The sequence below is a fragment of the Drepanopeziza brunnea genome, assembly GCF_022702325.1.
Source record: "Drepanopeziza brunnea f. sp. 'multigermtubi' strain 214-2 chromosome Unknown ctg13, whole genome shotgun sequence".
Taxonomy (NCBI): Eukaryota; Fungi; Ascomycota; class Leotiomycetes; order Helotiales; family Drepanopezizaceae; genus Drepanopeziza; species Drepanopeziza brunnea.
The window spans coordinates 2,012,950-2,025,431 of NW_027094076.1; the positions used below are offsets into that span (position 1 = coordinate 2,012,950).

Sequence of the window (12,482 nt, forward strand, 5' to 3'; positions counted from 1 at the left end):
CTGCTGCCATATCGTACGTATCACCAGAGTGTCTGCTAATGTTTTATAGTAGCGGACTCAGACCCTGAATACGTTCAGAATCAGGTCTAGTCATGCTCTCATTCCTTGCGGGATGGTGCCCTCCATCGGCGGGCGGTTCTTCCGACCCGGGTCACGATGAGTCTCTATGTGATTACGGTCCACGAGGCAGACAGTAGTACTGCAGCGGTCCAGCCGAGGTGTGCTACAGCTCCGGTATGAGTTATTTTATCATAGTTCTTGGAACACCCTCTTCTTATGAAGATTTGAACACTCCTGTACTTTGTACGGGGGGCCTACGGGACCATTTTGCTTTGACTCTTGGGTTGAACATGAAGGTTTCTTCTTCCCGTATTTGCTATTCACACCAACCTGCGGTGTCTTCTTTCCTTTTCCGCCACGAACTATCTTGCGCCACCTCTGGTTGGTGGAAACACACGCGCCCTCCTCTACGCGCCGCCTCCTTACCATTCCTCTCTATTCCGACGGAGTAACGCTTGTTTGGAAAGAAAGCAGAAGAATGTTCAGGATTAATTAGAGCTATTCCTACCCACATCTGCTTGTACATACAGCACCAGGCTATGGAACTAATTATCACCTCCATCACCTTCATAACCAACCCTTCACCGCCTGATAGAAGAGCTCTTGCTCAGCTCGCAGAATCGCAGACCAAGTATGAGGAGTTCAAACTCCTCCGGACGCACGCAACGCAGTCCCGCCTATGTTCCATGAAACGCTGTGGTGGACGGCGTGAATTGGCTCGCAACCGCGCCTTCAGCGCACCATGACGCGGTTGAAGCTGCAGATACTCAACGACTAGTACGGGGCCAAAGGCCTCTGTAAAAATTCCATCTTTGCGCACTTGAGGATGTTTGAGGGGGAGGAGAGGGCGGGGGTCTTTCTGTCTCCGAGGTACAAGTCACAGTGACTATATAAGAGCATGATCAAGGACCTGGAAAACTTATCATTCATTTCACCAACTTGTACGGATTAAGATCTGGCGGACCAGAGTTTCCGCTAGAGTATACCTTCTGGATGTGGGTCCGGGGTGCTCAGTTATTTGTTGATACTTGCTTGGTGAGGTTGAGCGACCCACTTTTTCATCGCTTAAAAACAACGACCGACAACAAAAGCCGCACCACGCAATTTTGCGAAAAGCTGCAATTTTGGAGGTAGAATATAGGGAATAGAAGCAGAGATACAGGTAGAGCGTGTTACAGATCTTAGGTTTTGTTATTTGCAAGGTATTTTTGTTCTGAGCCAGTAGCACTGAACCCTGCCATCAAAACGGCCGTTCAAACTTCTGGGATCTTATTCTAAAGTCTGGGGAAGGGATATTTTTTCTGTTGCGACCGCAGCGACTATATAAAAAAGACTGAGAATATACTGAATGCTGATATCATTTTGGTGTTTCAAGGAGGAGGATAAGCCTATGTACAAGTCCATTCCAGCGAATACCCCTACTACTGGTTGACATATCCACGCGACATAGCAATCTACCCCACCCAGCCTTTCCTGCATGCCGTTTTATCTACAGTAGCCTGTAGATTAAGATCTTATGGAGTCTCCAAAGGACAGCCTGGTATGTTTGTTTTGGCTCTCTCTGCGGACAAATTAGAATTTGGTGATGGCGCATGGCAAGAGGAGAGGAAGGCACGAAAGGAAGTTTTTGACAACGTACCCCTAGATGAGGTAGGATTTTTTCAACATGATATCCTCCGAATTCGATGATTCATATGTCGTTGACTCAATCTTGGCTCTGCAGATTCGTATGCTGTCTCTTGGAGGAAGTGTAATACCAAGAGCGCAGCAAGAGCTAGAGGTTCGTACCGGGTACCACGTACAGGTATTGAGTCCAACCCGCGGAATTATCGCTGACGATGACCTCGTACCAGTATCATGGTAGCAAAACAATCTTCCGGAGAAGAAGTGTGGTTTCAAAATTGTGATAAAATGACTCACATCGGAGCTGTAGAAGGACCGAGGTCTCAATTCCGCGAGCCCTGCTACGTTCTACCTCATGGACCGTAATCACATAGAGACTCATCTTTGCCGGAATTAAGCCCCCCACGAGAATCTTCCAAGATGGAATGGCACCGAACCCCCATAAGGGAACGAGGTCCTGGCAGGCAGACCGGACCGGTTACCTGCCAGCTCCTATAAAATGAACCCCGGACCATAGTAGAGACCTTTAGCCCTCATAGCTCTTGTAATACATACGTTTGGTTTTGGTTGGTCCCAACTATGGCGCGGATGCTAGGGTCAAGTCGGCGAAATGTGTATGAAATCACTCCAGTTTTCTGAGCCTTGGGGAGAGCTGCAATCTCTTGCGCCCTCTCTTCTCCGCGCGGAGCGATAAATATATCATTGTGTACGCCCTCAATGGGAGTCACCGTTCGATGGTCGTAGAGTTGCGGGATCACATCGCTCGTTGCTCCGGATGCAGTCACGAGTCGCGAGGTCCATCTCGAGACTGAGGTCAATGTCGATGTTGATCGAAGTAGTGCTGGAGTGTCGCAGTGTCGTGGTGCCATAGTGTCTTGGTACCGTGATGTCGATTACTTGAGGTGTTGAGGTGTTGAGGTGTTGAGGTGTTGAGGTGTTGAGGTGTTGAGGTGTTGAGGTGTTGAGAAGCTGAAGAGTTGCAGAGTTGCAGTGTCGAGAACTTTTTTTTATTTTATAGCTCCGATGATGAAATTGTAACTAGCAGCCGCTCTTTTTTCTTGGGCGCGCTCCTGCCGCTTTAGAGCGCGCATAGGTCACGTGCTGACAGACCAGCGCCTCCTATCTTCCCACTTGACGTGTAACAAAAGCCCCCCACCACCCATAAAACGCGATCCAAATTAATCCTCAAGAATCACATCACATCGAGCATCAAAACGGTATGCGCATCATTCCACTGTCCATCTAGTTACGGAGCTGGTTGTTGGATTCGCAGATTGATAGCGGTTGTTACTTCTGCCCTGTGTATGACAGAGCTCTCGACTGCGAGATGAGATTTTTAGCAGGCCCTTTCGGGAAAGTCCGAAGTAGAGTACCGAGGATGAAGGCGGGCTGTCTCGAAGGCATCCTGTCCTGTGAGAGAAACACGTGTGGATGGAGAATTCCTACATGCGGCGACTCTCGCAGAGATTTTCCTCTACCGGCGGTTCCGAACCTCCCTCCCTCCCTCCCTCGACCACCACGCCGACTACTATCTATAGCTGACGGACATACCGGCTGAAAAGACCAGGACGATTAGCGATAGAAGGGGAACGGGTATGAGAGATGAGAAGGGCTTACTTCGATCGACTAAAACACGGTATCGCGCCTTCGATAAGAGCGCTCGCTCTGCAAACAACCCGGCTCTACACAAGAGCTACGAACGCGAGCCTTTTTCGCTCTGCGACAAAAGAGAACGAGAGTAAGGGTTGGTGGGTGGATATATCATGGAACGAAACACTCGTGTAAGGTGCAGCTAGCGGATGCTCGGCTTCAGACCTGCCTTTCTGCATGCAGCTGGTTGGCTCAGGGAAAGGCTGGCAGGCAGGCGGGTTATCTGCAAGGGGAGATGTGTACGTACGTATGTGAAATGTGATCTGGTGATTGCACGCTGCGTCTTGAATCTTGCGTGGTGCATTCATTCCGAGGGACGTCTGCTGGCTTCAGAGGCGGCGAGAAAGGACTCTCCTTATATGCAACATAGAATACATGGATAAAGAAAAAGAAGAAGAAGAAGAAGAATCAAAAACCCACTCCACTCTAAACGTACATACCGCTAACCCCTCACGGCCCAGCCCATCTAAACCAAAGCAAACCCAAACCTTCCCGCCCGAACTGAAAACCAATCCGGTCCAACTCATCTGATACTACCCCCCTCCTCCACAAGCACAGCATCAAAATCTCTCTCTGTAATACATACTTCCGATAAGTAGTGAGGAACCCCAGCGCCACACCGCGGACTTCCTAACGAGCAGAGCAGAGCAGAGCAAAGCAGAGCAGGTAAAGCCAAGTAGAAAGTTTTCATCTCTCATCTCTCATCTCCTCACCCTCCCATATAAACCCCCCCTCCCCCTACAACAAAAAAAATAGAAACTGCCACAGCGAACTCAATTACGACTCGTTATTCCCCGGAGGAGGAGGAGAGGGGGGAGGGGAGTGGGTTTATTTAACTTTGGACAAAATAAAAGATAGACATAGGAAAAGAAGGGAGGTAAGACCGGAAATGGTAACGGGTAGGAATTGACCTCGCAACTTTTGGGCCTTCCCACTACAAGGTTAGAAGCCACAAGCGAGAAATGCACAGCCAAGGCTGAACGAATGAAGAATGAAAAATGAATTATTACGCCGGTAAGAAGTTAATCTTGATGTCGTCCAACCCGGTCTGCTCACTATACAAAGCGTCCTGAAGATACAGACCATCCCAATTTCCAGCCGCACCCCATCAAAGACGCCAGCCCAAACGACCAAGAACAATTCTAAGCCCACCATCAAAGCTTCCCGATGTCAATAATACCCTGCCCTCGCTAGTTTACGAATCCAGTGCAAACCGCCTCTCAAACTCCCTATACAGCTGCGGACTTATCTCGTCACTGCTGTGCCCCTGCACCTCCCATAGCACGCCCTTCCGCGCATAATGCTCCAGCAGCGGCTCACTCGTCTCCTTGAACTTCTCCAGGCGCGTCTTCCACGTACTCTCATCATCGTCTTCCCGTTTGGTCAGCGGCTCCCCCGTGACGTCGTCTCTGCCAGGCACCTTGGGCGCGTTGAATGTAGTGTTGTACACCCGTCCCGACGGCGCATGCACCCACCGCCCTGCAATCCGCTCGAGTATAACCTCAAAGGGCGTCTTCAGCGACACGACGAGGTTGATGGGTATCAGCGCATCGAGCTGAGATGCTTGTCCTGCAGTGCGGGGGAAGCCGTCGAGGATGAAAGAGGCCGAGGGATCGTCGGAGGTTTGGGGCGGGGTAGCGGCTGACGCGAGGGACGGCTGCTCAACGTAGGAGTCGGTATCGAAGTCTTGCTGTACCGCGCTCGCAGAGACCGAGTTGAAAGTCAGAGGTGTCTGCCCGGCGGGGAAGAGCCAGCCGCGAGTCTTGAGTTCGTGGAGGATGACCCGGAGGATCATGGCGTCGGGGACGAGGGCGCCGGAGCGCATTTTGCTCGCAGCTTTAATACCTGGGAGCTGTCAAGACGGGCGAGAACACCGAGAAAAGGGGAGGGCACCTACCGAGTGGGGTCTGGTTTTTGACATTCTCGCGGAGGAGATCTCCTGAGCTGATGGCGGAGAGCTGGGGAAACCTCTGCAGCATGCGCTCGGCTTGCGTGCCCTTTCCAACACCCGGTGCGCCGACGAGGATGATGCGCGCTGCTTTCTTGAGCCTCATGTTGCTCCAGGCTGGGTTGTAGAGTATCGGCCGTCGATTACAGGACCCGTTCCTGGTGCTGGTGCTGGTCCTATTCCTATTCCTATACTGTAATATAATATAATATATGGACAATTTTGGGGGGCCGAGGTTCGAGTCCCATGTGCCCGCCGCACCTAGCCCAGCGCTGCACTGCACAGCAAACCACCGAACGCCAGAGCTAAGAAATATCCATGGTGCAAGGAGCAAGAGAGGAAGTGAGTGAGGAGTGGTTGTGATACGGTGGGAGAAAAGAGGAAAAGAAAATGAAGCTGTTGATACTGTACAATACAACTGTGGTTGTAGGATGCGATGTGATGGGACGAGCGGGGGAATCAGTACCGGTACTTACGTAGTGGTACTTCACTTTGTAACCTAGATTGTGCTGCCTTAGGCTGCCCAGGCTGTCTACTTGGTCAGCACCGCCAAACGGTTGAGGTTGAGCGAGCTTTGCTTGGCGGGACTTTGCTTGGCGGGACTTTGCTTGGCGGGGCTTTGGCTCGCTGGGCATTTACCCCGGATGGTACTGGACTGGACTGGACTGGACTGGACTGTACATACAGTAAGTACTACCGGTAATATTACCTACGCACCTACAGTAGGGGAGGTACCTACCGGTATCCAGAGAAAAGGTTGAGCTGAGGGTCAGGGGTTAGTCATCCGACGTCCGTCGTCAGTCGTCAGTCAGGATCGAACTGTCACCTCACCCATCACCCCGGGCCAATCACTCTAGGCATACGGCATCGCTCGAAATATACCGGTACTGGGGTATGAAGTAACATACTACTGCAGTACCGGTACTAGATTGCAATACTTACTTAGGACAACGAGAAATAATTGTACTTGTAACTAGTACCCGTAGATTGTTGACCGATCAAAACTCTACACAGCTGCCAATCATTGTACCGTACACATATCAACAGACAAGCATCTGCACTTGCTTCACAGGGGCGAAGATCACCAACCCCATCCATGCATCCATCACGTGGCATGTTCGGACGTGGGAAGAGTTTGCTTCATTGGAACACATGTTTACCTCCACCTTTATGAGCAGGCATCAGGCCGGCTCAGTATCTCCTTCGTAAGCTTCATGTTCATCAACACAAAATATGTCAACAACCACTTGATCCATCTCGCACCCACCTTCTGAATCCCCTCGCGATCCACTGTTACGATTCTGCGACTCGCCGACTTTGCGACTCCATTGATTTGACCATGAGCGCCTCTTCGAGACTGGTCCGCAGCGCGGCGCAAACCTCGTTCTTGAGCGGAGGTAAACTCGTCCCTCCACTCTTCCACGTCAGATACGCTTTGGGAAAATCATCTAACCCCGATTGTCTACAGCTCGGAGTGTTCGCATCGGTCCCTCGTCCGCCTACACAGCTTACCTGCGTCGCAATGGCCGAAAATTGCCGCCAATGGTGCCAGCATTGGCTATCCTCGCCCCTCTCAGCTCTAGGTTAGTCTCGACCGACACCCACACGCCCGGGAACGCCTCCGGAGGCCCGCCGCCAGGATTCAACGTCCAGCAGGCGACGAAGCCGCTCAAGGAAAATGACACTCCGAGCAAAGCTACAGCGAAGGAGGCCGCGGAACAGGCAGTGAAGCACGAGATCGATCCGGTTCCGAACGACGTAGCAACTGCGGTTCCCAAGACCGGTGCTACCGAGGCCTTAACCCTGTCGGAGCTAGCGGGCGTGAAGGATAAATCGCTGGAGAAGAAGGACGCGAAGAAGGACGAGAAGAAGTTGACCCTGATGCAGAAGATCAAGAAGGAGGTACGACATTACGCCGATGGAACCAAGTTGCTGGCAACGGAGGTCAAGATCAGTTTCCGTTTGGCGTTGAAGATGGCGGCGGGATACGAGCTCAGCCGAAGAGAGCACCGCCAACTGCAGAGGACGGTCCAGGATATTGGGCGTTTGGTTCCTTTCTCCGTCTTTGTGCTGGTGCCGTTCGCAGAACTCTTGCTTCCGGTTGCCCTCAAGCTGTTCCCCAACATGCTGCCCAGCACATACGAAGGCCAGTCTTCCAGAGACAAGAAAGCTACGACTCTGAGAACCACTCGGAAAGAAGTCAGCAGCTTCTTGAGGGATACTCTGAAGGAGACCGGACTGCCTTTGAGCCCCGCGAACGCCCAGAGAGACGAGTTTACACAGTTCTTCCGCAAGGTCAGGGCGACGGGAGAGACCCCTTCACCTACCGAGGTGATCAATGTTTGCAAGATCTTCAAGGATGATCTGACCCTGGACAACTTGTCGAGACCACAACTTGTGGGCATGTGCAGATACATGAACCTCAACACATTCGGAACCGATATGATGCTCCGATATCAGATTCGTCATCGTATGAGACAGATTAAGAGAGACGACAGAGCGATCAGCTACGAAGGTGTTGAGAGCTTGTCTGTTCCGGAGTTGCAAATTGCCTGCCTGAGCCGTGGTCTCCGAACTCACGGTGTCTCTCCAGGCCGTCTACGGGATGACTTGCAAGCTTGGTTGGATCTCAGACTCAAGCACGGAGTTCCTTCCACGCTTCTGGTCTTGAGCAATGCATTCATGTACGCCCAAGGCAAGAGTGACTCGGAGTTCAATACCCAAATCGATGCCCTGACTGGTGTCTTGTCATCCATCCCGGAGGAGCTGTTCCACGAGATTGAGCTCGAGGTTCACAATGCCGAGGGAGCAGCAACCAATAAGCAACGTCTGGAGGTCCTCAAGGAGCAACAAGACCTCATTGAGGAGGAGAACGAGCAAGACAACGAGAACAAGTCTTCTGGCCGAGCGACTCCTCGCGACGACGAAGATATCGATGAGAAAGAGGAGCGACGACTGCAAGCTGCGTCTACCGATGCCGAAAAGAGCGCAGTCAGCGAGGCCATCGAGGCGGAGAAGGAGGCTGCGGAGGGACAGAAGATTGAGGCGGCTGCTGGAAAGAAGTCTAGTTAGTCAGACACGACCATGCGAATTCGAGAGTTTCCTTTTGTCGTAGCATTTGTGTAGGTTAGCATTCTGGGACGGGGGCTGCATGGATACGAGGGACGGGACGGGACCAACTTTAGAGAAACCCCGCTAGAATTGCTGAGCTGTTATTCGGTCGGCATTGTAAAATAAAAAAAAAAAATCGATGAAAGGTCCAACTCATGAAAATTATCAGAAGAGCTCCACGGTTCGCGACCAAATTTTATACCATGCATGTTCTGTCCCAATACGAAGCGTAGACGATTGTCACTCTTCGGCGGTGGCGCTGAGCAGTATAAGGCTGCCGTAAGTGGATAGCTTCAATGACGATGGCCGAGCTTCCCCAAGGACTCTACTGTATCAACACATCGACCTCACTCGACGGCTGCACTCTCAATACTTCTCGATATCATCAGAAAATTGTATGGTCAAGCCTGTAATTCCTGCCACACAAAAAGATACCAGTCGATCCATCACCTCTTCCTTCCAGCCTCCAGATCAAAAGCTGTGAGAAACTCCCGACTGTGTGCCCCGCTCAGGTCTCCGCCGGCGAGATGGAGAACGACGACTTCGCGGATGTCGAATGGCTGAACAACCGCGACCACGGAGGGAGAAGGGTGGTTACCAGCCCAGAGGCAGAGTCCGAGGATCAAGGCTCAATCGGAAGACACAGCGGCGCTGGGCCCTTGGGCCGTAACGCGGATGCGATGGATCTGGCTGGAGTCGGAGATGGGATTCTGGAATGCCTGGTCACGCAACCTATCAAAGAGAACGACGGCTCTAAGGATGCCTTTGTATCATATTTGGTTACTACGAATGTCTGTATCCTACGCATCTGCACTGATTTGAGCTTGCGCTGACCTAGACGTCTAGACCACCTTCCCTTCCTTCCAGAAACCCACCACCAGCGTTCGCAGACGATTCACGGACTTTGTCTTCCTCTATAAGACTTTGAGCAGAGAATACCCAGCATGTGCAGTCCCTCCGTTACCAGATAAGCACAAGATGGAGTATGTCCGGGGAGACCGCTTCGGGCCAGACTTTACACAACGCCGCGCCAACTCCCTCCATCGATTCCTTACCCGCTTGGCCCTTCACCCAGTCCTTCGCCGTAGCGCTCTACTCATCATCTTCCTCGAGAGTACAGACTGGAACGCTACTATGAGGAGCCGGCCTCATCGCGGCGGCTCGGCTTCCGAGCAAAATTCGGGTGTCTTTGACAACTTTACAGATACCTTTATCAACGCCTTCACCAAAGTCCATAAGCCCGACAAGCGCTTCATCGAAGTCCGCGAGAAGTCGGACAAGCTAGACGAAGACCTAGGTCACGTTGAGAAGATCGTTGCGAGAGTCGCTCGCCGCGAGAACGACCTGGAGGCCGATCTCAAGGAACTGGCCGAGCAGTTCCAGAAGCTAGTCCTGCTCGAGCCCGGCGTCGAAGAGTCTATCAACCTATTCGCACACACGGTAGAAGACACCTCCAGCGGGATGCGACGGCTGAAGGAGCACACGGACCAAGATTACCTGGGCAGCCTGCGGGATATGCAAGCCTACAGCTCCGCCGTCAAGAACCTTTTGAAGGCCCGCGAGCAGAAACAGCTCGACTTTGAGCAGCTGACCGAGTACCTGGCTAAGAACACCACAGACAGGGATATGCTCGTCGCCAACGGGCCCAGCGGGTCGACGGGTGCGGGCTCCTTCATCCAGCGCAAGATCGAGGACGTGCGGGGCGTGGACCCCAGCCTGTCGCACCGTGAGCGGCTGCGCAAGATCGAGCTGCGCATCGACGACCTGACGCGCGAGGTAGAAGAGGCTAAGAAGACGACCGAGGCCTTTGACGAGGAGGTTGTGAGGGAGGTGCAGGATTTCGAGCGCATTAAGCGGATCGAGTTCAAAGCGCAGTTTGGCGCGCTGGCGGATGCGCATGTTGAGTTCTACGGGGAGGGTATCGCGCACTGGGAAAGATATGTGAGGGAGATGGAGTCGCTGGGAGCGCCAATTGCTTGAGGATCAGAGGTTGCGAGAGGCGAGAGGCAAGAGGCGAGAGGGGAGAGACGAGAGACGAAGAGGAAAGTGTGGGCAAAGTGAGGAATGGGAAAAGAGTGATACCTATGCCTTTTTTATTATCATGATGGTTGAAAAGAAGAAGAAGAAGAAGCAGAAAGAGGTTCTGTTTTGGTAGGAGGCTGGGGGATGGATGATTGCGTTCATAGTGGCGATATTGCTCCTCTTGCTCCTCTTGCTCCTCTTTCATGCTATGCAAGAATGGATTTCTATTCTATTCTTTTCTATTCTATTCTCAAGTCCACCCCCTTTTCCTTTTCCTCTTCTTCTTCCTCTTCCTCTCCTTTTCCTTTCCCGTATTAAAATCTTGGAGTCTTACTTTTGATACTCGTTGGGGGATTTATATGGTGATGTTTGAGTTGAAACAGGGTTCTGCTTTGAAAATATATAGATATATATATATATATATAGATAGATTCACGACCTGATGCGTGGGATGGAAGGCGGACATTTTTTTAAATGATTCGCAGTAGATGTTGGAACGATGCTGTTGCTGTTGCTGCTACTATTACTACTACTACGGCGGGTGCTAGTACGGGTGCTAGTACTACCCGTCGCTAGCCTCAGTATATGAATCCAGGCTCCTCCGACTCGGGGCTTCCATATCTGATTCTCCAGATCTTGGCCGCCAGTTCCTCCGAGACCACGGCCAGCTCCTTCTCCAGGCCCCGCTCGAAGTTCTCCTCCGCCGCCAGACCCTTGCGGATCTCGTCCATCTCCTCGACGTTCAGCTTGTGCATGCTCGTCCGGCGCTTCACCACGAAGTCGAGCCAGGCTTTGTAGCTCTGGCCGTTGGCCTCGTCCCTCTTCTCCTGCACCTTGTCGACGCATGTGTGCTTCTCCTCGAAGCTCAGAGCGGGCGAGCGGGCCGCGTCTCTGAGCCAGGCCGCCAGGCTGGAGGAGTAGTCCTGGACTAGGGCTTCGACGAGTTGGGGGGGGAGCATCGCTGGGTTGGCGGCGGGGTCGTAGACGTGGCCCAGCAGCTGGTACTCTGCGATTAGGTCCTGTTCGTTTAGCTTGGACCACTGTTTGGGCTGGGGCATCGGCGCCATTTCGGATTGGATGTTCGCCGACATGGTTTCTGCTTCAAGGTGTTAGTTTCTCTGATACTGTCTGTGAAGGGTACCAGATGGAGGATTCTTACTGTTTTTGATGTGGGAATTTGCTGGGATGGTCTGGGGAGGTGCTGGCGACGGGGTGCAGTAAACGCTATCTCTGGGGATATGGCAAAGAATAGCAATAGCAGTGCTGATGTTCCAGAGAGTTGTTTCTTGTCGTAGTGTTCTGGCGGCTTGATATTCTTTTTTTAAGAAGGGTGCTGATCTTGGCTGGGGCTACCGCTATGTATCTCGAGGTGGAAATATTTCTACTGGCTCGGTTTTTGTCGCGCAATCGTTCGTTGCCCTGAATGATGTAGAGAAATCTGGAAACACATTCGGGGCATGGTATTTATATATCCCAGAAGCCTCTGACAGAATCGAAATTTTGAAGTGTCACCAGGAGCGGAAGCTTCGACTCGCCAGTCAGCCCGAGGGCATCCCACAGGCTTCATATGAGTAATCGATGATTTGTGACTTGACTTTAAGAATATTTTGTGCCCCTTCGCGCGGTGGCGCTCCAAATTTTTGATTGCTCGAACCCTGATTCATATTTAATGATGGTGATAAGAAACCATCCTTATTCACATCGCTGTCGATCTTGCTCATCCATGGACCAAATGGCTAGCTTGGTTTTGCACGACGACTCGCTGTCTGGGAACTTCAAATGCTGGAAAAACTCGAGCCGGGTAGCACCAGGAGAGATTCACTCTCTGACAGGATTCGATCTTGAAAGTTCACCATGTGAATAAGGTAAGTTTTCCCTGGTCAGGTCGCAGGATACCACAGGCTCATGTCATCGAGAAAGGACGCAGCAGTGAGAAAGATACTGTGAGTAACACAGTTTATGTTAATTCCAGACTCGAGTTGTGCTTTTGGTTATTGCTTTTCTTGATCTGATCTATTCTAGAGGTTCTAAGGAGGGGCTCCCTATAAGGAAGCCACGGTTCACGTGC

At 51.9% G+C, this 12,482-nt stretch overlaps 4 protein-coding genes across 4 annotated transcripts; 2 read left to right on the plus strand and 2 right to left on the minus strand.

The window, feature by feature from the left end:
* Positions 1-4,528: 4,528 nt before the first annotated feature.
* Positions 4,529-5,387, minus strand: L3040_007709 (uncharacterized protein; the record flags this gene model as incomplete). Its single annotated transcript, XM_007291709.1, has 2 exons — positions 4,529-5,178; positions 5,231-5,387. 2 exons carry the CDS (start codon positions 5,385-5,387, stop codon positions 4,529-4,531), a joined length of 807 nt encoding a protein of 268 aa, XP_007291771.1.
* Positions 5,388-6,620: 1,233 nt separating this feature from the next.
* Positions 6,621-8,353, plus strand: L3040_007710 (uncharacterized protein; the record flags this gene model as incomplete). The annotated part of the gene is made up of 2 exons (XM_007291708.1): positions 6,621-6,678; positions 6,750-8,353. 2 exons carry the CDS (start codon positions 6,621-6,623, stop codon positions 8,351-8,353), a joined length of 1,662 nt encoding a protein of 553 aa, XP_007291770.1.
* A 566-nt stretch (positions 8,354-8,919) lies between these two features.
* Positions 8,920-10,372, plus strand: L3040_007711 (uncharacterized protein; the record flags this gene model as incomplete). The annotated part of the gene is made up of 2 exons (XM_007291707.2): positions 8,920-9,183; positions 9,239-10,372. The coding sequence occupies 2 exons, from the start codon at positions 8,920-8,922 to the stop codon at positions 10,370-10,372; spliced, it is 1,398 nt and encodes a 465-aa protein (XP_007291769.2).
* Positions 10,373-10,992: 620 nt separating this feature from the next.
* L3040_007712 (uncharacterized protein) lies at positions 10,993-11,505 on the minus strand (the record flags this gene model as incomplete). The annotated part of the gene is made up of 1 exon (XM_007291706.1): positions 10,993-11,505. The coding sequence occupies one exon, from the start codon at positions 11,503-11,505 to the stop codon at positions 10,993-10,995; it is 513 nt and encodes a 170-aa protein (XP_007291768.1).
* Between the last annotated feature and the right edge of the window lie 977 nt (positions 11,506-12,482).